The sequence below is a fragment of the Lucilia cuprina genome, chromosome 5 (assembly GCF_022045245.1).
Source record: "Lucilia cuprina isolate Lc7/37 chromosome 5, ASM2204524v1, whole genome shotgun sequence".
Taxonomy (NCBI): Eukaryota; Metazoa; Arthropoda; class Insecta; order Diptera; family Calliphoridae; genus Lucilia; species Lucilia cuprina.
The window spans coordinates 57620114-57641928 of NC_060953.1; the positions used below are offsets into that span (position 1 = coordinate 57620114).

At 29.3% G+C, this 21815-nt stretch overlaps 4 protein-coding genes across 4 annotated transcripts; 3 read left to right on the forward strand and 1 right to left on the reverse strand.

Moving 5' to 3' along the window:
- Positions 1 to 817: 817 nt before the first annotated feature.
- LOC111681368 (threonine-rich protein) lies at positions 818 to 2965 on the reverse strand. The gene is made up of 4 exons (XM_023443118.2): positions 2862 to 2965; positions 2687 to 2804; positions 1717 to 2626; positions 818 to 1050 (listed from the first exon to the last, which is right to left on the reverse strand). Exons 1-4 carry the CDS (start codon positions 2874 to 2876, stop codon positions 927 to 929), a joined length of 1167 nt encoding a protein of 388 aa, XP_023298886.2. The 5' UTR covers positions 2877 to 2965; the 3' UTR covers positions 818 to 926.
- A 1805-nt stretch (positions 2966 to 4770) lies between these two features.
- LOC111681367 lies at positions 4771 to 5346 on the forward strand. Its single transcript, XM_023443117.2, has 2 exons — positions 4771 to 4799; positions 4879 to 5346. Exons 1-2 carry the CDS (start codon positions 4773 to 4775, stop codon positions 5305 to 5307), a joined length of 456 nt encoding a protein of 151 aa, XP_023298885.2. The 5' UTR covers positions 4771 to 4772; the 3' UTR covers positions 5308 to 5346.
- A 1857-nt stretch (positions 5347 to 7203) lies between these two features.
- Positions 7204 to 7853, forward strand: LOC111681366. The gene is made up of 2 exons (XM_023443116.2): positions 7204 to 7297; positions 7378 to 7853. The coding sequence occupies exons 1-2, from the start codon at positions 7271 to 7273 to the stop codon at positions 7813 to 7815; spliced, it is 465 nt and encodes a 154-aa protein (XP_023298884.1). The 5' UTR covers positions 7204 to 7270; the 3' UTR covers positions 7816 to 7853.
- A 3285-nt stretch (positions 7854 to 11138) lies between these two features.
- Positions 11139 to 21306, forward strand: LOC111681364. The gene is made up of 7 exons (XM_023443115.2): positions 11139 to 11395; positions 12646 to 12798; positions 12857 to 12992; positions 13060 to 13187; positions 13250 to 13537; positions 13605 to 13832; positions 21074 to 21306. The coding sequence occupies exons 1-7, from the start codon at positions 11215 to 11217 to the stop codon at positions 21190 to 21192; spliced, it is 1233 nt and encodes a 410-aa protein (XP_023298883.2). The 5' UTR covers positions 11139 to 11214; the 3' UTR covers positions 21193 to 21306.
- Positions 21307 to 21815: the final 509 nt, after the last annotated feature.

The following is a 21815-nucleotide window of genomic DNA, read 5'->3' on the forward strand; positions in this document are numbered from 1 at the left end:
TGGACTATAGTTTCGTGTATAGTTTGAACTCAAGTCTTGTCTATATTCAAGATTACTTCCTCGTCTATAGTTAAGACTATAATCTTGCATATAAACAGAACTATTGTTTCGCCTATTATCTACTATAATATCTCCTATATTCAGGAATATTAATAATAATATATAGATGCAAGACTATAGTCTGGAATAGAATGTCGTTTTTAGTCTATGGTTTCGCCTATAGATACAGAGTCTCAGGCTGAAATGATAAGGAAATAGTTTCCACGACGAAATAAGGGATATTGCGGGTCTTGACCCTCGCAGTTTAGGTTTTGTAAAGGGCACTTTTTGGACTGGGCTTTATAAGGGCACCAAGATTTTCTCTCTTATCTCTTTATTATTTGGGGTATTATATACCTTTTTATCTTCATCTATGTTTTTTACTTGTAGTGTATTTTTTTCCTTGAAGGGAATCGCGCATATAGTCGGAAAAAAATGCTCTCAACTCTGGTTTCAATTTAAATCTGATCTATACCCTCTGATCTATAGTCCCGTTATTAATCTGATCACATGAATAATATTTCCTCTACATCGTAGGGTACTTGAAAACCATAAAAATACTTTTCGATTATATTATTAAACCATTAAATAAATATCAGAAACCTTTAACGGTTATAAATTACACAAAAAAATTAAAAGAACTTTAGAACTCGCACGCAAATATTATATTATCAATTATCACCCAAGTGAGAAACAATGGATCGTAATACAGACTTTTACTTTAAAAAAATTAAGACTTTATAATACTTAGTTATGAAAACAATAAATAAACACTATATGCTATATTTCGTTGTCTTTCATTTATTCACTTTCTTTAATATTTATTACTAAAATTAGCTTTAAGAGCTAAATACTAAATCTTAAATCGTAAGAAAAAACAATTAAATTTAGAGACAACCCTGAGGCTTTACTTTATCACATAAGCTTGTCGAAGGATTGAAATAAAGTTCAGCAGGGCATTTTAGGAAAGTAGTTTGCATAGCTCCACCTTTTTTGTAGCAGTAGATGTAACTGAAAGTAGATAAATTAAATGTAAAATGAATACATTTAAATGTAAATATATATTTCGACTAGGACCTGGTTTTTTATTAGTCAATGTTCTTGACTTTCAACTAGTCAACTGCCGAAATTATTGTCTTCTTTATAAGATAGAAAATCTAATGACTAATAGATGAATCAGAATATTAACTAGACCATGGACTAGTAAAGTAAATGGTCTGTAGGATAATCTATTAACGAGTTTATAGAGCAGTAAATAGATCAGACGTTGGACTGGTTTATCACATTGTCTATACGCTATTCTATTAAGTATTCTGTGGATTAAACTAATGACGAGTTTCTAGTCTACAGTTTAGTTTAATGACTAGTTAATAACCAATATTTATGGACTAGACTGATTGGGTACTGTGTATTAATTCATCGACTAGTTTCTGAGTCTTGACTGGACTGTCTCTAATCTATTCTACAGAGTTGTTAAGCAATAAATGTATATGGACTAGTCTATAAACTAATCTATTGGTTAGTCTCTATACTGATTTATTTACTAGACTATGTACTATATAATAGTATATTGATAGGTGATCCAATATAACCTACTAACCGCTACTAAAAAATCTATGTGTCTCAGAGATTAAAAGGAAATATAATTTTTTAAATAGTTTCCTAGTTAGAACTTACTTTTTACAGGTAGTGTCATTTGGATAAGGATAACGTCCGGCTGCTGTTTGTTGTGAGCATACAAGTTCAGCTGGATTTTGTGTGGTGGTGGGTTCTTCTGTAGTTGTTGTAATGACTTCTGGAGGTGTAGGAGCAAATATTGTTGTTGTAGTGATCTCTTCGGTTGTTGTAGTAACTTTTTGTGTAGTTGTGGTAATTGGTTCTGTTGTATCCTTTTCTGTTGTTGTGGTTGTATCCTTTTCTGTTGTTGTGGTTGTATCCTTTTCTGTTGTTGTGGTTGTATCCTTTTCTGTTGTTGTGGTTGTATCCTTTTCTGTTGTTGTGGTTGTATCCTTTTCTGTTGTCGTTGTTGTTGGCAATTCACTTGTTGTTGGCAATTCACTTGTTGTTGGCAATTCACTTGTTGTTGGCAATTCGGTTGTTGTGGGCAATTCACTTGTTGTTGGCAATTCGGTTGTTGTGGGTAATTCGGTTGTTGTGGGCAATTCGGTTGTTGTGGGCAATTCGGTTGTTGTTGGCAATTCGGTAGTTGTCGTTGGTTCTGGTGTTGTAGTTACCGGCATATCAACTGGATCGTAAACGTCACAAATTTCGGTATTTTTCTCATAACAACTGGGAACACATGGATATTCTTTATTTTTTCCTTTATTTATATCACAGATTTCATCTTCTTTGCATGAAAAGCGCAAATCACTTAATTCATTATCAAGACACATGGTAAATGTTGTACGACTTGTGCAGGCAAACATTCCATTATCATTTACCGATTTACTACACTTGCCACAATTTGAAGTATCACCGCAAGCGGGAGGGACATCGTTTAAGGTTTTATCCACACAAGCCGTACCTGCTATTGTGCATATGTGATCCTCTCTTAAACATGAAAATGTTAATGAGGTATCCGGAACATCTAAAGCGAAAAAAATGTTATTTGATTTGTTTTACAGGAAACGTTTTGGAAATATTTTACCTCCAAAGCAAGGATGAAACTCGGTTTCACTTATACAGGCCACACCACTTCGTTCATTACATACATTACATACAGCATTAGCATATTGGATACATCCAATACTTATGGCTAAAATAAACTAAATTACTTATTTTATTAATTTTAAAAATAAAATGTATTTCATTTTACTACTTACCACCAATTTGAACATTTTCTTTTTTTTTAGCTATTTTTGTTTTAACCGTAAACTTTTCTGCTTAAAATCTTTATATCAATTGAATCTTTTTTTGATATAATTTAAGTTTTTATATCTTTCAATTTAAATTTTTTTGTTATCTTTTATTTGATTCTATTGCATTAAATCTTCACACTGTTCAATGTCAATGGGATTATATATATTTCGTCGAAACCATGTTTTCTCTAAAGAATCTGTTTATCTACGAAATAAAATTTATACCGCGTGTTAAAGATAATATTCAAAAGTTCCATTATTACTTAGAGTTGACAAAAATTTTGAAAATCTTTTCATACTAACTGAATAATGTTATCTCAATATTCTTAGAAAAGTATTATTGTATTAAATATTATTGCCAAATTTTCGACAACTTTTCAATGTCGAAGTATTTAACTCGTTAAAAGGGTTGGAATTTTTAATACTAGAAGTATGTAAAAATAGCCATAAAGAATTTGTATTGTTATTTTACATTATCAAACAATTCATATCTCTAGAGAATCTTTATAAATATTCAATTCCAATATATCGATGTGTTGTAAAAGGAATAATAAAAACAAAAAATAGTGGACTTACCAAAGTTCACCGAACAGGACTTGCAAAGTATTCTGTAAATAAAGTAATAAAAAAAGACTAGATTATATTAATGTTTAGAAAGGATGAATGAAATAACTAAAGATTCCACAAAAAGTTTAATTTGTGAACCTCAGTAGGCAAGTTGGTTGTATTACAGTCTATAGCTAATACAGATGTAGTGGGTTCTATTTCCATCAGTGGCATATATCATCCTAACTAACTAACTAACTAACTAACTAACTAACTTAATAACTAACTACTAAAAAATTTTCTTGGTAAGATTTACAGTTCCGTACCGACTATTTAAAGTCCTGACCAAGGTATTATTTGAAAAATAAAATTATCGTAATTTTCAGTTAATGCAGAAAAATATTTACAAAAAAATTTTGGTTCAACATTTTCAAGATTATATTAAAATTCATATTAGACCAAAAATATTCTTTAAATATATTTAACTAAAACTATTTATAACCTACACCACCATAGTGGGGAGGATATTATATGTTTAAGCTAATGTTGGTAACGCACAAAAATATTGGTCCTAGACCACCTTAAAGTATACCAATCAATGTACCACTTTCTGAGTCAATTAAGTCATGTTCGTCCGTCTGTCCAGCTAAACTTTGTGGACAAGGCCATGTATCAAAATTTTTAAGAATAGACCTATATTTACCCTTGCCCTAGGCCCATATTTACCCTTGCTCTTTAAGATAATCAATTTTTCAGAATAAATTCAAATTCATCAGCCTTCTTAGGATCACTACATTAAATATGTTTATTTTATTCTATATCTAAAAGTTAATAAGAGTGTATCTATAATATAGAGTATATCTCTTCATTACTATGTTATTAGCATAGCCCTTTACAATTTGATGTACTTTTCGTAAAAGACCCTGTAACATTAAGAAATACTCTCCTTAAATATGTAATACATATGACTACCTTGACCCGCTTCTCATCTTAAAGTGTTAAAACGCTTTAATATTCTCACGATTTAATCAAGATTGAAGAATAGTAACACTTTAGACAGTGTTTTATTGGACAGAGGTCCAATAAAATTTGTTTCAAAAATTACAAAATATACTCAAGGTTGATAAAATTTGGTATTATTTATTTTAAGTATAACAGAAATACCACCGCAAAAGATAAAATTGTACTTTTCATAATTTTAGTAAGAAAATTAAACCATTTAATTTAATATAAAAACGTGCGAATATTCGATAAAATTATTTAGTAACTTTAAGAATTTTCTCAAAAATACTTCAATTTAAAATCTGAAAAAAAAACAATTTTTAGAAAATGGCTTACTCTACATTGCTAACACTGGTAAGTAGTTTAATAATACCATTATTTTATTTTTAAACCTAAATTAAATAAAAAAATATATATATTTCTATTTAAATAGTCCTTCCTTTTGGCCGCTGTCTTTATCCTGACCCCCACTTACACTGAAGCCAAATGCAATTTATGCAGTGATTATGGTATTGCTTGCGTTAACGAAACTGCTTTTAATTTTTGCATTAACGGCAAACCCGATACAAGCAACGTATATAACTGCCCCTCCGGTAAAATTTGCAGTGCCACAGGCTTAAAATGTGCAGCTAATGCGCGACCCGCTTGTGAACCTAATAAGGGATGTGGAATTTGTGATGGTGTTAAATTATTTGCCTGTACAAGTCGCACAACTTTCGCTCAATGTAATGGTCCAATTTTGAGTGGAAAAAATATAAATTGTCCCAAAGGTTTAACATGTAGTACACAAAATACCGAAATATGTGTGAATGCGTGCGATAGGCCAACTACTTATGAATGCGATAGAGAGACACCATTGTAAATTTAATGATTTTATGAAATAAATTTTTGCGTTTTTTTTAATATTTTATTAGTTGTTATTTATTTTCGAAATGAAGAAAATTAAGATTTGAAGAGCTGGAACGATATTTTTAAAGAGGAATATAGATGAGGTAAAAAATAATCACATGAATAGTTCTTCCAAGAAAACAGATTGCTATCTTTGTCTAACTTACTTACTTACTTCCTTACTTACTTACTTACTTACTTCCTTCCTTACTTACTTACTTACTTACTTACTTACTTACTTACTTACTTACTTACTTACTTACTTACTTACTTACTTACTTACTTACTTACTTACTTACTTACTTACTTACTTACTTACTTACTTACTTACTTACTTACTTACTTACTTACTTACTTACTTACTTACTTACTTACTTACTTACTTACTTACTTACTTACTTACTTACTTACTTACTTACTTACTTACTTACTTACTTACTTACTTACTTACTTACTTACTTACTTACTTACTAACTAACTAACTAACTAACTAACTAACTTACTAACTCACTAACTAACTAACTAACTAACTACCTAACTAACTAACTAACTAACTAACTAGCTACCTAACTAACTAACGTTTTCGCGTTTTTAAAATATGTATAGTTTTTTAATTTAAATACAAAATTTATTAGGATTTTTTCTTTTTCGTAATTTTATTATGGAACCACTATTGATTAAGCATGATTCTGTGAACATTAAATTTATGATATATTTCTAACGGAAGCCCTGTAAGTTGACTAGGATCAAAGACTTTTAAATTGTCCCTTTAAGAGCGTTACATTAAACATATTCATTTTAATCTATATCTAAAAGTTAATAAGAGTATATCTATAACATAGAGTATATCTCCTCATTACTATGTTATAAGCATAGCCCTTTACAATTTGATGTACTTTTGGTAAAAGACATTAAGAAACACTCTCCTTAAATATGTAAGACATATGACTACCTTGACCCGCTTCTCATCTTAAAGTGTTAAAAAAACGCTTTAATATTCTCACGATTTAATCAAGATTGCAAAAGTAACACTTTAGACAGTGTTTGACACTCAGTCCAATAAAATTTGTTTCAAAAATTACAAAATATGCTCAAGGTTAGTTCTAAGTAGATAAAATTTTCGTTTTCGCGTTTTTAAAATATGTATAGTTTTTTAATTTAAATACAAAATTTATTAGGATTTTTTCTTTTTCGTAATTTTATTATGGAACCACTATTGATTAAGCATGATTCTGTGAACATTTAATTTATGATATATTTCTAACGGAAGCCTTGTAAGTTGACTAGGATCAAAAACTTTTAAATTGTCCCTTTAAGAGCGTTACATTAAACATATTCATTTCAATCTATATCTAAAAGTTAATAAGAGTATATCTATAACATAGAGTATATCTCCTCATTACTATGTTATAAGCATAGCCCTTTACAATTTGATGTACTTTTGGTAAAAGACATTAAGAAACACTCTCCTTAAATATGTAATACATATACATACTACCTTGACCCGCTTCTCATCTTAAAGTGTTAAAAAAACGCTTTAATATTCTCACGATTTAATCAAGATTGCAAAAGTAACACTTTAGACAGTGTTTGACACTCAGTCCAATAAAATTTGTTTCAAAAATTACAAAATATGCTCAAGGTTAGTTCTAAGTAGATAAAATTTGGTATTATTTATTTACTTAAAGATTATAACAGAAATACCACCGGTAAATCATAAAATATGTTGTTTCTCATTCTGAATATGTGATCTTAAATTATCTTATCTATTGCAAAAGATAAAATTGTATTTTTTCTTAATTTTAGTAAGAAAATTAAAGCATTTAAATTAATATAAAAACGTGTGAATATTCGATAAAATTATTTAGTAACTTTAAGAACTTTCTCAAAAATACTTCAATTTAAAATCTGAACAAAAAAAAACTATTTTTAGAAAAATGGCTTACTCTACATTATTAACACTGGTAAGTACTTTAATAATACCATTATTTTATTTTTAGACCTAAATTAAATAAATAAATAATATATATTACTATTTCAATAGTCCTTTCTTTTGGCCGCTGTTTTTATCCTGACACCCACTTACACTGAAGCCAAATGCAATTTATGCAGTGATTATGGTATTGCTTGCGTTAACGAAACTGCTTTTAATTTGTGCATTGCAGGCAAGCCCGATACAAGCAATGTTTTTAACTGTCCTTCGGGAAAAGTTTGCAGTGCCACGAAGTTAAAATGCGCAGATGTCTTAAGCGGCGCACAACCCGCTTGTGAACCTAATAAGGGATGCGGAATTTGTGATGGTTACAAATTATTTGCCTGTACAAGTCGCACAACTTTCGCTCAATGTAATGGCACAACTTTGACTGAAAAAAATATAAATTGTCCCAAAGGTTTAACATGTAGTACACAAAATACCGAAATATGTGTGAATGCGTGCGATAGGCCAACTACTTATGATTGCGATCGAGAGACACCATTGTAAATTTAATGGCTTTACGAAATAAATTTTTGCGTTTTTTTTTAATATCTTCTGAGTTGTTATTTATTTTCGAAATTTAAAAAAAATTAAGATTTGGAGAGCTGGAACGATATTTTTAAAGAGGAGACGAGAAGGATTAAAAAATAATCATATGAATAGTTCTTCCAAGAAAACACATTGTCTCTCTTTGTCTACCTCCGAGGGTATATTGCATTGCACATGGTGGCTGTGATTTAAACCTGAATTCGCGAGAAGATAATGTCGGATAAATAACCAATGCAAGGCCAAGTCTATAATAAGGAAAAGGTTCCGTGCTGTTGTCCATACAACATTTAACCTACAAAAGTGTGGGTGTGGAATTAAGTGTTCTAAATGAGTGTGTGGTTAAGTGTATATGATAAAGGATGTGGATCTCACACGTCCGTGTACCTATAGTCAATGTGTCGGATGATGTTCTCTTAGTAGTTTGATTATAAGGTTTACATGGAAGGACTGACATAGCTAAATCGATCTAGAAAATGATTCTGAGCCGATTGGTATACTTTAAGATAGTTATAGAACCAATGTTTCAATGCGTTATAGTCTTGAACACAAACCCAATGTACCCTCCCTACTAAAGTGGTGTAAATGCCGACTACGTATACTGTCAGCTCAACCAGTGGTTGGAAATATTCCACCGTGAAATAAGGTTGACATAGCAGATGTTCACGTAAAGCACTTCAAATTTTGTCTTTGAGTGTCGAAAAAAGGACCTTGACTCTCTTGGCTTCGTACACAGGTGGGACCAAATTGACACCAAAGTGTTTATAATTTTTCATTAATTTTTATTGTCAAAGTACGTTTGTACATACGTACTATTATGCTATGTATACACGATTGTTAGATCTCACAACGTTGACAGTAAAATGTGCAGAAAATATCTAATAACAGTGTTAACTTACAATTTTTTTCCAACATTGTCAGTAATGATTTTTCTGATAACGTAGCAAAATAAAAAATGTAAGTTCAGATTGTTAGAAATTTTCTGCACATTTTACTGACAACGTTGTAAGATCTAACAGTTTATCACGGCTTTAACACTATGATGTCGGACGACGCAACGTTGTCAACATAGCAGCAATTCGTTTGTTAATATTGGGCAACGGATGTGTATTGAAATTTAGATTTCGGCAACAAATTGTTTGAATGTTGACAATATATGGTTCTCGTTTGCATGTATATTCTTTGACAACGGATGTTATTAAAAAATTTTAAACACTTTGGTGTCAATTTGGTAGCCTTCTTTGACACGTAAAAGATTGTATAGACTAAACACACCTATAACCATTTCTATGTAGCAATCCATATCAATAGTAGGACTTTCTATAACCAATCTTAAGCTTCATTAAAATAATGTCACATGACTTCTTACAGTCCAAGTTTAGTTTGATTCTAGTTCTTTACATAGTTCAGGTTTAGTTTTAATTAGCATTTTCCATAAATATATAATTTTTTGTTAAATTAAAAGTTAAGTAATAAATTAAATTAAAAAAATTAACCTTAACCTAAATTTGTAAATTTCATTTAAGTCAATTTTCCTAAATTAAGTATTATATTTTTCATTTATAGTTTCATATCTTTTTTTCTTTTTTGTCACAAATTACTTTTTTTACACCTAAATTATGACGAAATTTTATAATAGTAGACATAATTTGGTATAAATTTTTCATTTAATATTCCTATTATCTTTTGTATTTGTGTAACAAAATATTTACAGTTTCATCACAAGTAAAAACAACTGAAATTTCCCAAAAAAAAATAATAATAATAAATAAAGTGTAATAATTATAGTGTGAAATTATTATATAGTTAGTTATTAGTGTGCGATTTACAAAAAAAAGTATTTATTTAGAAAAGAGTTTATCATAATTTTTGTGTATCCCACATTAGTGGTTCATTCTAACGGATGAGTGGCTAATTGCGTAGGTTGTGGTGAAAAATTGTTTACAGTGAAACGTAATGTGCTTCGTCATTCGTCATATTTTGATTTGATCTGGTGATTTAAAAGTTTTCATGGAAAAATCTCATTTTGATATAGACTAATCTTTGATTCAAAATTTTTTGTTTTCACAAAATTTATCTTTTTTGCTGGAACTAGAACTGTTCGACTAACACATTTGTTAATAAGTTTAAATCAAAATATCTGAACGATAGCATTAAAGGAATTTAAAGAATTGGAAATTCGACGAATGAATTGACAAGAATGGAGAGCAAGCGGAAATAACAGTGAAAGTTTAGCAGATTTTTTTGTCATTGTCATGCTTTCTTTAAAATAATACCTAAAATATCTTGGGAATCGTTCCCATATATCTATCTATCTATCTATCTATCTATCTATCTATCTATCTATCTATCTATCTATCTATCTATCTATCTATCTATCTATCTATCTATCTATCTATCTATCTATCTATCTATCTATCTATTTATCTATCTATCTATCTATCTATCTATCTATCTATCTATCTATCTATCTATCTATCTATCTATCTTTATATAGCTACATATTCTTTGTTTTCAAATTATATTCTTTGCCCGTTTTATTTCATCCAAACCACTGTGAGTAACATAAATATATTATAATTTTTTTTAGCTAGCGACTTGTGGTTTTGTTGCATTAGTTTAAAATCAAATACACCAACAAAAAAATAAAAGCCGCAAAAATCAAACAAATGTGTAAATGCAATTTAAAACTCCACCAAATTATTAGTACCAGGAAGTTGTCAACATAGACTTATTTTACCAAAAAAAAAAAAAAAAAAAAACAGAAAAAAGATTTAACATAAAAATTATAAAACCTTAAAAGTCTGCCTTTTTCAGAGAGAAAAAATTCTGCTTTTGTTAAATTACTTTTAAAATTACATTTTAAACATTAAAAATAAATGTCACTACCAATGCTAAAACTTCTCTTAACACTTGTCTCACATGACTTTTTACTGTCACACTTAAAATCACAACAAATAAAGCCACAAAAAGAAAAATATATTTTTATTTAAAATTCCCAATTGTGAGTGAGAATATGTAGCGCCGCCAACACATTTCACGCATTTAATTGTTTTGCATTGCTGGCTTAACTAATTGCTGCAAACACATATTGTCAACAACTCGAAATGAAAATCTAAAGCAGCATGAATTAAAAATATTATAAAATGTTCATTGGAAATATTTTTAAAACAAAAGTGTGTTTTTTTTTCATTTTCGTTTAATTTCGGTCATTAAACTTTTCGTTAATAATTTCATATAAATAATTTTACTTTAAAGCGCAAGCTTAACAGTTTTTCGCGTTATTCACAACCGTTAACTTCAAATCGGGAAAAAACAATTGTGTTATTTAAACGATATTGTCACTTTGTTATTAACAATATGCATATCCTTTATTGGATGTTTGTTCGATCTTGGAAATCGGATGTAGCTTTTGTTTATATAGCGATATTTGTGTTTAGTGTGGTGGCTTCAAAAGTGGAAAATACTTCTTGGAAAGATTTTCTATTTGGCTCTAAATGGAAAATGCCATCAGTACCGCCTTCTGCTCGTGACAGTAGATGTATGTGAAAGGTTTTAGGAAATTAAAATAATTTCTTTAAAATATTACATAATAAAACTAAATAAATGAATGAAACGGAAATATATTGCGAAATTATTAATGAAGTTTAAAGTAATGCTGTGTTGTCAAGATCCTCTGTAATAAAAAAAATCTAATGGAAATCAAAGTCAATTATTACTAACGGATATAATAATCGGTTAACTTAAAATGTTCCTTTTTTAAACATAAAAATTGTAAAAGTTAGTTAAAATTCAGGAGACTGTAGTGCGTAATGAAATTCTGTTCCAGTTTAGGCAATCATTAGGCTCGCATGATATTGTATTTGAGTTATGTGCAATCTATTGTTCTTTTTAGAAGACCGAATACGGAAAGAAATACCACCATATCAAGCTTCGACACCTTTTTCGATTTAATGCATGAGAGTTTTACGAACATAGAAATTGTAGTTACAGGTGATTACAATGTTCACAACTCCTCATGGATTCGCCATTCAAATCATACAAATCCCAGAAGATCACAAAGAGCTAAACTAATTCGTGAATGATACTTATAAGTGAATGTTTTTCCACCTCTAGGAAATCTGGATCTCTGTCTCCTTTTCGCTCTCTGAATTTCATAACCTTTTCTACCAAAAACGCTACATAACAACACTGGTCTTTAAGCAGATCTCTTCGATACTATTACGTCCATTATATAATCTTTGCTTTGTTTTATACCATGTCGGCAAATTCCCGGAGAGATTTAGGACTTTATATGGAAAGTTTGGTTAATTTCTAGCTTGAGAATTATTTAGAGACCAAGACCACAAGTATGACTCCCATGAAGGTCTTTCTATGGATACTTAGTAGCCTCAATTACAGAGATATTATGTCATTACAGACTGCATGAAGTCTCTGCACAAAAACTCTAACTGCATATTCCTTGACAAGGTTCTTAGGACGGGGTCACTGAGATATTTCCATTTGGTGTCATTAATAATTTCTCTCGATTTACTGTACGAGTTGCTATAGATAGGATCTCATCAAATTTGTTCAAGATTAATTCCGTTCTTTTTAAACGATAATTAAACGTTAATTTTAAACTTCTCATACAAGTCCAATTTCTGGGAAACTAGAACCACTACTACCAACAAAATTTGTATAAAGCTTCCTCTTTCTCACTAATATTTGCTTCGATATTTTCCATGAAAACATAATACATCATTTTCTAAGAAAACTCTAGTAAATTTTAACTCATACTATTTTTCTCAGTTCTTCCCCTATTTAATATAGTTCCCATTGGACCGGCTCAATGTACAGCACCGTCAGGAGAAGTGGGGAATTGTTTACCCAATAAAGATTGTGCAATACGAGGTGGTATACCGGCTGGTCAGTGTGGCGGTGGTTATGGAATATGTTGTGTTTGTAAGTCTTTTGAAAAAAATCGATAACCAATTACAGTTAACATTTAAAATTCTTATAGTTTTACAAACATGTGGTGGCATGATACGAGAAAATAACACTTATTTTGTAAATCCCAATCATCCGGATACGTACGATGGTACTGGTAGTTGTCAGGTAACAGTACATAAAGTACATCCAGATATATGTCAATATAGGTAAGTTAAATTATTTACTTATTTAGTTTAAAAAACTCTTGAAATATTTATACGTTTTTTTCTTAAGATTGGATTTAGAAATGTTTTCTATAGCCCCTCCGGAAGCAGCCAATCATTTGTGTAATCAAGATCAATTACTAATATCTGGCAGCAGTCCAGTACCCAATATATGTGGCACCTCTTCCGGTGATCATAGTAAGTTTTAGTAAATATATTAAACAAATTTCTATATTAATTAAAATTTTCTCTTTTTGTAGTGTATATAGATGCCGGCTTGGGTCAAAGTAATCCAATTGTTATATCGGTCATAACAAGCAATACATTTCCTCGCATTTGGCGCATACGCGTCTCACAAATACATTGCGGCAGTATAAGTCAAGCAGATCAAGGTTGCCTACAGTATTATACCGGCATAAGTGGTCGTGTACGTAGTTTTAATTTTAATACCGCCTCGGGTAGACAATTATCAAATCAAGATTATAGTATTTGTATACGTACGGAGAGAAATTTCTGTGGTATACAATATAATGCCTGTCCCGATTTGGGTAAGTATGAATTTTTTGTTGTGTGAAAAAGTTGTGTAGTTTTAAATGAAATTATTTTTTTTTTCAGAAAACAATCGTTCAAGATCATTTACAATATCGGGTAATACTAACAATCCGGTTGGTACAATGGTTGGCGGAGGCACACAAGTAACACAAAATACTTGCATACAAGATTGGCTCTTGATTGGTTGTATGCGTTCGGCAGATCGTATACCACCGTTGAGTGCTTGCGAGGATCGTGTTTGTGGTGGTACGTTTAGTGCAGAAGTTGGAATGGTTCAGAAAACAGTACAAAGTGAGTAAAAAATAAGATCATTCATTTTTTCCACTAAAAATCAACCTTTATATGAAAAATTTAAAATCGGATCTACAGCCGATTTAATTGAGAATATATTAACAAATTGTGAACACTCACAGTATATCCCACCGAAAGCCAACTTTTTTTTTTTTGCAAAAAATCTAAAATCGGCTGTAGAATCTTAAATAACGCTGCAATTAAGAAAATATTAAAAATTTGTGTAAATTTTTGTGTAAAATCTAAAATCGGCTGTAGATCCTTAAATAACGCTCCAATTAAGAAAATAGTGAAGATCTGTGATCACCTATATTTCCCACCAAAAATCAACTTTATTATGAAAAATCGAGAATTTGCTGTAGATCCTTAAATAACGCTCCATTTGAGAAAACAGTGAAAATCTGTGATCACTCATATTACCCACCAAAAATCAACTTTTTTATGAAAAGTCGAAAATCGTCTGTAGATCGTTAAATAACGCTCCAATTGAGAAAATAATAAAAATCTGTGATCACATATATTTTCCAACAAAAATCAACTTTTTTATGAAAAATCTAAAATCGGCTGTAGATCCTTAAATAACGCTCTAATTGAGAAAATAGTGAATATCTGTGACCAGTCATATTTCCCACCAAAAATCAACTTTTTTGAAAAATCTAAAATCGGCTGTAGATCCTTAAATAACGCTCTAATTGAGAAAATAGTGAAAATCTGTGATCATATGAAAAATATAAAATCGGTTGTAGATTCTTAAATAACGCTCCAATTGACAAAATAGTAAAAATCTGTGATCACTCATATTTCCCACCAAAAATCATCTTTTTTATGAAAAATCTAAAATCGGCTGTAGATCCTTAAATAACGTTCCAATTGAGAAAATAGTGGAAATCTGTGATCACTCATATTTCCAACCAAAAATCAACTTTTTTAAGGAAAATCTAAAATAGTAATAATCTGCGATAACATATATTTTCAAACAAAAATCAACTTTATTATGAAAAATCTAAAATCGGCTGTAGATCCTTAAATAACGCTCCAATTGAGAAAACAATGAAAATCTGTGATCACCTATATTTCCCACCAAAAATCAACTTTTATGAAAAATCTAAAATCGACTGTAGATCACTAAATAACGCTCCAATTGAGAAAATAGTGAAAATCTGTGATCACCTATATTTCCCACCAAAGATTAACTTTTTTATGAAAAAGAATTTGCTGTAGATCTTTAAAAAACGCTCCAATTGAGAAAATAGTGAAAATCTATGATCACTCATATTTCCCACCAAAAATCAACTTTTTTATGAGAAATCGAAAATTGTCTGTAGATCCTTAAATAACGCTCCAATTGAGAAAATAGTGAAAATCTGTGATCACTCATATTTCCCACCAAAAATCAACTTTTTATGGAAAATCTAAAATCGTCTGTAATTCCTTTAATAACGCTCCAATTGGGAAAATAGTGAAAATCTGTGATCACTCATATTTCCCACCAAAAATCAACTTTTTTATGGAAAATCTAAAATCGTCTGTATTTCCTTAAATAACGGTCCAATTGGGAAAATAGTGAAAATCTGTGATCACTCATATTTCCCACCAAAAATCAACTTTTTATGAAAAAATTGGCTGTAGTTCCTTAAATAACGCTCCAATTGAGAAAGTAGTGACAATCTGTGATCACTCATATTTCCCACAAAAAATCAATTTTTTTATGGAAAATCTAAAGTCAGCTGTAGATCCTTAACTAACGCTCTAATTGAGAAAATAGTGAAAATTTGTGATCACTTATATTTCCTACCAAAAATCAACTTTTTTATGGAAAATCTAAAATCGTCTGTAATTCCTTAAATAACGCTTCAATTGGGAAAATAGTGAAAATCTGTGATCACTCATATTTCCCACCAAAAATCAACTTTTTTATGGAAAATCAGCTGAAGTTCCTTAAATAACGCTCCAATTGGGAAAATAGTGAAAATCTGTGATCAGTAATATTTCCCATCAAAAATCAACATTTTTATGAAAAATCTAAAATCTGCTGTAGATCCTTAAATAACGCTTCAATTGGGAAAATCGTGAAAATCTGTGATCACTCATATTTCCCCACCAAAAATCAACTTTTTTATGGAAAATCTAAAATCGTCTATAAATCCCTAAATAACGCTCCAATTGGGAAAATAGAGAAAATCTGTGATCACTCATATTTCCCACCAAAAATCAACTTTTTTATGAAAAATCTAAAATCGGCTGTATATCCTTAAATAACTCTTCAATTGGGAAAATAGTGAAAATCTGTGATCACCCATATTTTCCATCAAATCAACTTTTTATGAAAAATCTAAAATATGCTGTAGATCCCTAAATAACGCTCTAATTGAGGAAATAGTGAAAATCTATGATCACTCATATTTCCAACCAAAAATCAACTTTTTTATGAAAAATCTAAAATCGGCTGTAGATTCTTAAATAACGCTTCAATTGGGAAAATATTGAAAATCTGTGATCACCCATATTTCCCATCAAATCAACTTTTTTATGAAAAATCTAAAATCTGCTGTAGATCCTTAAATAACGCTCCAATTGAGAAAATAGTGAAAATCTGTGATCACTCATATTTCCCACCAAAAATTAACTTTTTATGGAAAATCTAAAATCGTCTGTAATTCCTTATATACCGCTCCAATTGGGAAAATAGTGAAAATCTGTGATCACTCATATTTCCCACAAAAAATCAACTTTTTTATGGAAAATCTAAAATCAGCTGTAGTTCCTTAAATAACGCTCCAATTGGGAAAATAGCGAAAATCTGTGATCACTTATATTTCCCACCAAAAATCAACTTTTTTATGAAAAGTCTAAAATCAGCTGTAGCTCCTTAAATAACGCTCCAATGGAGAAAACAGTGAAAATCTGTGATCACTCATATTTCCCACCAAACATCAACTTCTTTATGGAAAATCTAAAATCGTCTGTAATTTCTTATATACCGCTCCAATTGGGAAAATAGTGAAAATCTGTGATCACTCATATTTCCCACCAAAAATCAACTTTTTTATGAAAAGTCTAAAATCGGCTGTAGATCCTTAAATAACTCTTCAATTGGGAAAATAGTGAAAATCTGTGATCACTCATATTTACCACCAAAAGTCAACTTTTTTATGAAAAATCTAAAATCGGCTGTAGTTCCTTAAATAACGCTCTAATTAAGAAAATAATGAAAATCTGTGATCAGTCATATTTCCCAACAAAAATCAATTTTTTGTGGAAAATCTAAAATCGTCTGTAATTCCTTAAATAACGCTCCAATTGGGGAAATATTGAAAATCTGTGATCACTCATATTTCCATCAACTTTTTTATGAAAAATCTAAAATCAGCTGTATCTCCTTAAATAACGCTCTAATCGAGAAAATAGTGAAAATCTGTGATCAGTCATATTTCCAAAAGTCAACTTTTTTATGAAAAATCTAAAATCGGCTGTAGTTCCTTAAATAACGCTCTAATTAAGAAAATAGTGAAAATCTGTGATCAGTCATATTTCCCAACAAAAATCAACTTTTTTGTGGTAAATCTAAAATTGTCTGTAATTCATTAAATAGTGAAAATCTGTGATCAGTCATATTTCCCAACAAAAATCAACTTTTTTGTGGTAAATCTAAAATTGTCTGTAATTCATTAAATAACGCTCCAATTGGGAGAATAGTGAAAATCTGTGATCACTCATATTTCCCACCAAAAATCAACTTTTTTATGAAAAAATCTCAAATCGGCTGTAGATTTTTAAATAACACTCCAATTGAGAAAGTAGTAAAAATCTGTGAACACATATTTCCCACCAAAAATCAACTTTTTTATGAAAAATCTAAAATAGGCTGTAGATCCTTAAATAACGCTCCAATTTAGAAAATAGTGAAAATTTTTAATCACTCATATTTACCACCAAAAATCAACTTTTTATGAAAAATCTAAAATCGGCTGTAGTTCCTTAAATAACGCTCCAATTGAGAAAATAATGAAAATCTGTGATCACTCGTTTTTCTGAGAGAATCTGTTTTTATATGATAAAGGGCTCAAGGGCACAATGTTAGCAAAAATACTATAGAGAACTAAACATTTCGAACTGGGAATAATTGAACACCCGATATTAGGGATTCTAATTATGAGTATGTATGTATGTAAATAAATATGTTAATTTATTAATTTTTTATATATTTGACATACCTGCTGAATAATTATTCCTTTATTATTTATTAGATTGGTTTATTTTACCATTAATATGGCATATGTACATAAATGTATTAATGGGTTTTAATTTTATTATTTATATAGTGCATTTTAAATGTGTATATTAATAGATTTTTATTTGCATTTAATTTATATTTAACTACACACATAACTACTTTTTCTGTATATATTTTAGAATTTTTTATTTCTATTAACATATTTTTTCAATTTAACACCTTTTTTCATTCATTATCGATAGCAATCGACTAATATTAATTTAACACATCACTAGTGATAAACAAAAAACACACACCACTAATAACAAAAAGAAAATTTGCTAATTTCTTTCCTCACATTTTCGGCCAAATTTTACACAAAAATTTCTCTTTTAATTTCTTACTTTCTATAAATATTTTTACATACTCACGCACTACACACTTTCATTACTAGTTTTATGCACTTTTATTTAAAAAATATATATTTTTAATATAGAAATTAATTAATTTGCAACCACTTACTCCAAACACAAGCGCCACTTAACAAGAATGGAGAAAAACTGAAGTAAATAGTGAAAAAATATTATTTCTTATTGTAGCCAGTGTTGCATTTTTGGGGCTTAAATTAATTCGTGCTAAATGTATGGTGTCTTGGCTAATGCACATATGAAAGCAAAGGCACTTCAATGGCAAATGGAATATTTTGTAAATATCTGGAAACGGGTTATTGTTTAATGGTGGTATTTTAATTTTTTAATACACAACTGAGTATATTTTGTTGTTAAAATTAGCGAAGACAAGCATCAATGATTTTCAGAACTGCCATAAAATGGGGCATTATTTTTCGAATATTGGAAAGTTCTGAACACTAACCCCAGTTTTGATTTGTGAACTTAAATATAACGAAATAAGAAATAGAACTGAACCAGAACTGAACTAGAACTGACTTAGAACTGAACTAGAACTGAACTAGAACTGAACTAGAACTGAACTTGAACTGAACTAGAACTGAACTAGAACTGAACTAGAACTGAACTAGAACTGAACTAGAATTGAACTAGAACTGAATTAGAACTGAACTAGAACTGAACTAGAACTGAACTAGAACTGAACTAGAACTGAACTAGAACTGAACTAGAACTGAACTAGAACTAGAACTGAACTAGAATTGATCTAGACTGAAATAGACAGAAATTAAATCGGCTGTTGATCCATAAATAACGACCCAACCGATAAAATTATGAAAATCTGTGATCACTTATATTTCCCAGCAAAAATCAGTTTTGTATGAAGAAGGTTAGTTTGTCTGCTACTGATTTTAAGATTACGCTGCAATTAAGATAACAGTGAAAGATCACTCTACAACAAAAAATTAGTGAAAAAACCTAAATACGACTGCATAGCCTTTGAAACCGCTCCAATTGAAAAAATAGTAAAAATTTGTGGTTACTTATATTTGCCACCAACCGAATCCTAAATTTGAGTAAAAGTAATTTAACTCAAAATCGTATTCCATTTGTTTGCAATATAGACATATTAATTATTTATTTATTAATTATGTATATACAAAATTATGTTAAATTATGAATTTAATTATATTTGACATACCTGCTGATTTAATTATTTCTTTACTATTAATGGGGTGTGTATTAAGTAATTGATTTAAATTATTTGGATATAATTTTAAAATTTATATTGTCAATTTTAAAATACATATTTAAATGATTTCTTAATTGCATACATACATACTTTATTATGTACACATTTTTACTTCACTTTCAAATTTTTAATTATCATTAATATTTCTTTAGTTAAACAACTTCTTCCTGTATTTATCATCAGCTATCGACTAATTTTACTATAACACATCACTAGTGATAAACAAAAAACACACACCACTAAAAAAGAAAATTTGCCAATTTAATTTCTCACATTTGGAGCCAAACTTTACACAAAATTTTCACTTTTTTTTTCTCACTTTCCATAAGCATTTCTACATACACACACACTACAGGCTTTTATTAATAGTTTTATACACTTTTATTTAAAAAAATATACCTTTTAATAAAGAAATTATTTAATTTGTAACAGCGTACTACTAACACAATCGCCATTTAGTAAGGATAGAAAAGAACTGAAGTAGATAACAACACAATTTTGTTTGCTATTGTAGACAGTGTTGCATTTTTGGGGTTTAAATTATTTAGTATTAAATGATAAGTGTCTTGGCTAAAGTAATTGTGATACAAAAGTCCTTTTAATAGTATAAATCTAGATTTCGGCTGCTGGAAAATAAAAAATGTTGCTTATATCTACATGGTGGTTGTTGTTTCATTGTGGTGCTTTATTTTATCGATATCTTATAAAGAAATTAATTGAACTAAACTGAACTACACTAAACTAGAAGTGAACTTAAATTTAACTAGAACTAAATTAGAAATTAGAACTAGAACTGAACTAGAACTGAACTACACTGAACTAGAACTGAACTAGAACTGAACTACACTGAACTAGAACTGAACTAGAACAGAACTAGAACTGAACTAGAACTGAACTAGAACTGAACTAGAACTGAACTAGAACTGAACTAGAACTGAACTAGAACTGAACTAGAACTGAACTAGAACTGAACTAGAACTGAACTAGAACTGAACTAGAACTGAACTAGAACTGAACTAGAACTGAACTAGAACTGAACTAGAACCGAACTAGAACTGAACTAGAACTGAACTAGAACTGAACTAGAACTAAACTAAAACTGAACTTGAACTGAACTGAACTAGATTTCATTTTTAAAATTCGCGGTTTTCGGTACATTCAAATCCCGAAAATCCGGGATTTTCGGGGTCGGGAATTCCCGTTTGGCATCCCTAACTAGATCTGAACTAGAACTAGATCTGAACTAGAACTACAGCTGAGCTAAACTAGAACTGAATTAGGACATAACTAGAACTAGAGTTAAGCTAGATTTGTTTATACCAAAAACGGTTATAAAATTATCTTGTTTGAAATTTATTTATTATTTCAGCCAGTGTACGACCCTTTCGTTTATACTTCCATACCGATGGCATCGAGGCACCCACCGATATCGATAATCGTGGCTTCTGTTTGGATTATGTTCAACAACCCTGTACAAATGGTTTCTAAAAACCTTTTTTACCTAAATTAAACTTTTAAAAAAATAAATTTATTTTAAATAATTTTTATATTTATTTAAATAGTTATAAGTTTTCGTTTAATTATTGAATTTTTTGATATAATTTCTATAAAGTAGTAAATAGTTTTTGTTTAAATTATTTTAATTTACAGTATAATTAAAAATAAATGTAAAACTAAATTATAATTTTTTATATTATTATAAATATAATAAGGCTTTTTACTTTAGTATTTTTTTATAATATTTTTGGTTTAAGAAATAAAGAAAATAAAAAATTTATTAAAAAAATTAAATAAAAACACAACAAAACAAATTAATTTGTATATATTTATAAATATATATAATTCCTTAATATTTTAAATTTTTAACAAAATTACTTATCAATTAAAATACTTAAGTAAAATTTTTGAATTTTAATAAAAAAGAACTAAAAACAAAACATAAAAATTGAAAATAATAAAATCTCATTAGGAATAATTATTTAAAATTAGAAGTGTTTTTTTTTTCATTATTTATACTTTTTTAGATGTTTTTTTTTTAGATTTCTTAATCGTTGTTTTTAAAGTTTTACATTTTAATCGATTTTCTAGTTTATTTTTAAACTGGTTATTGT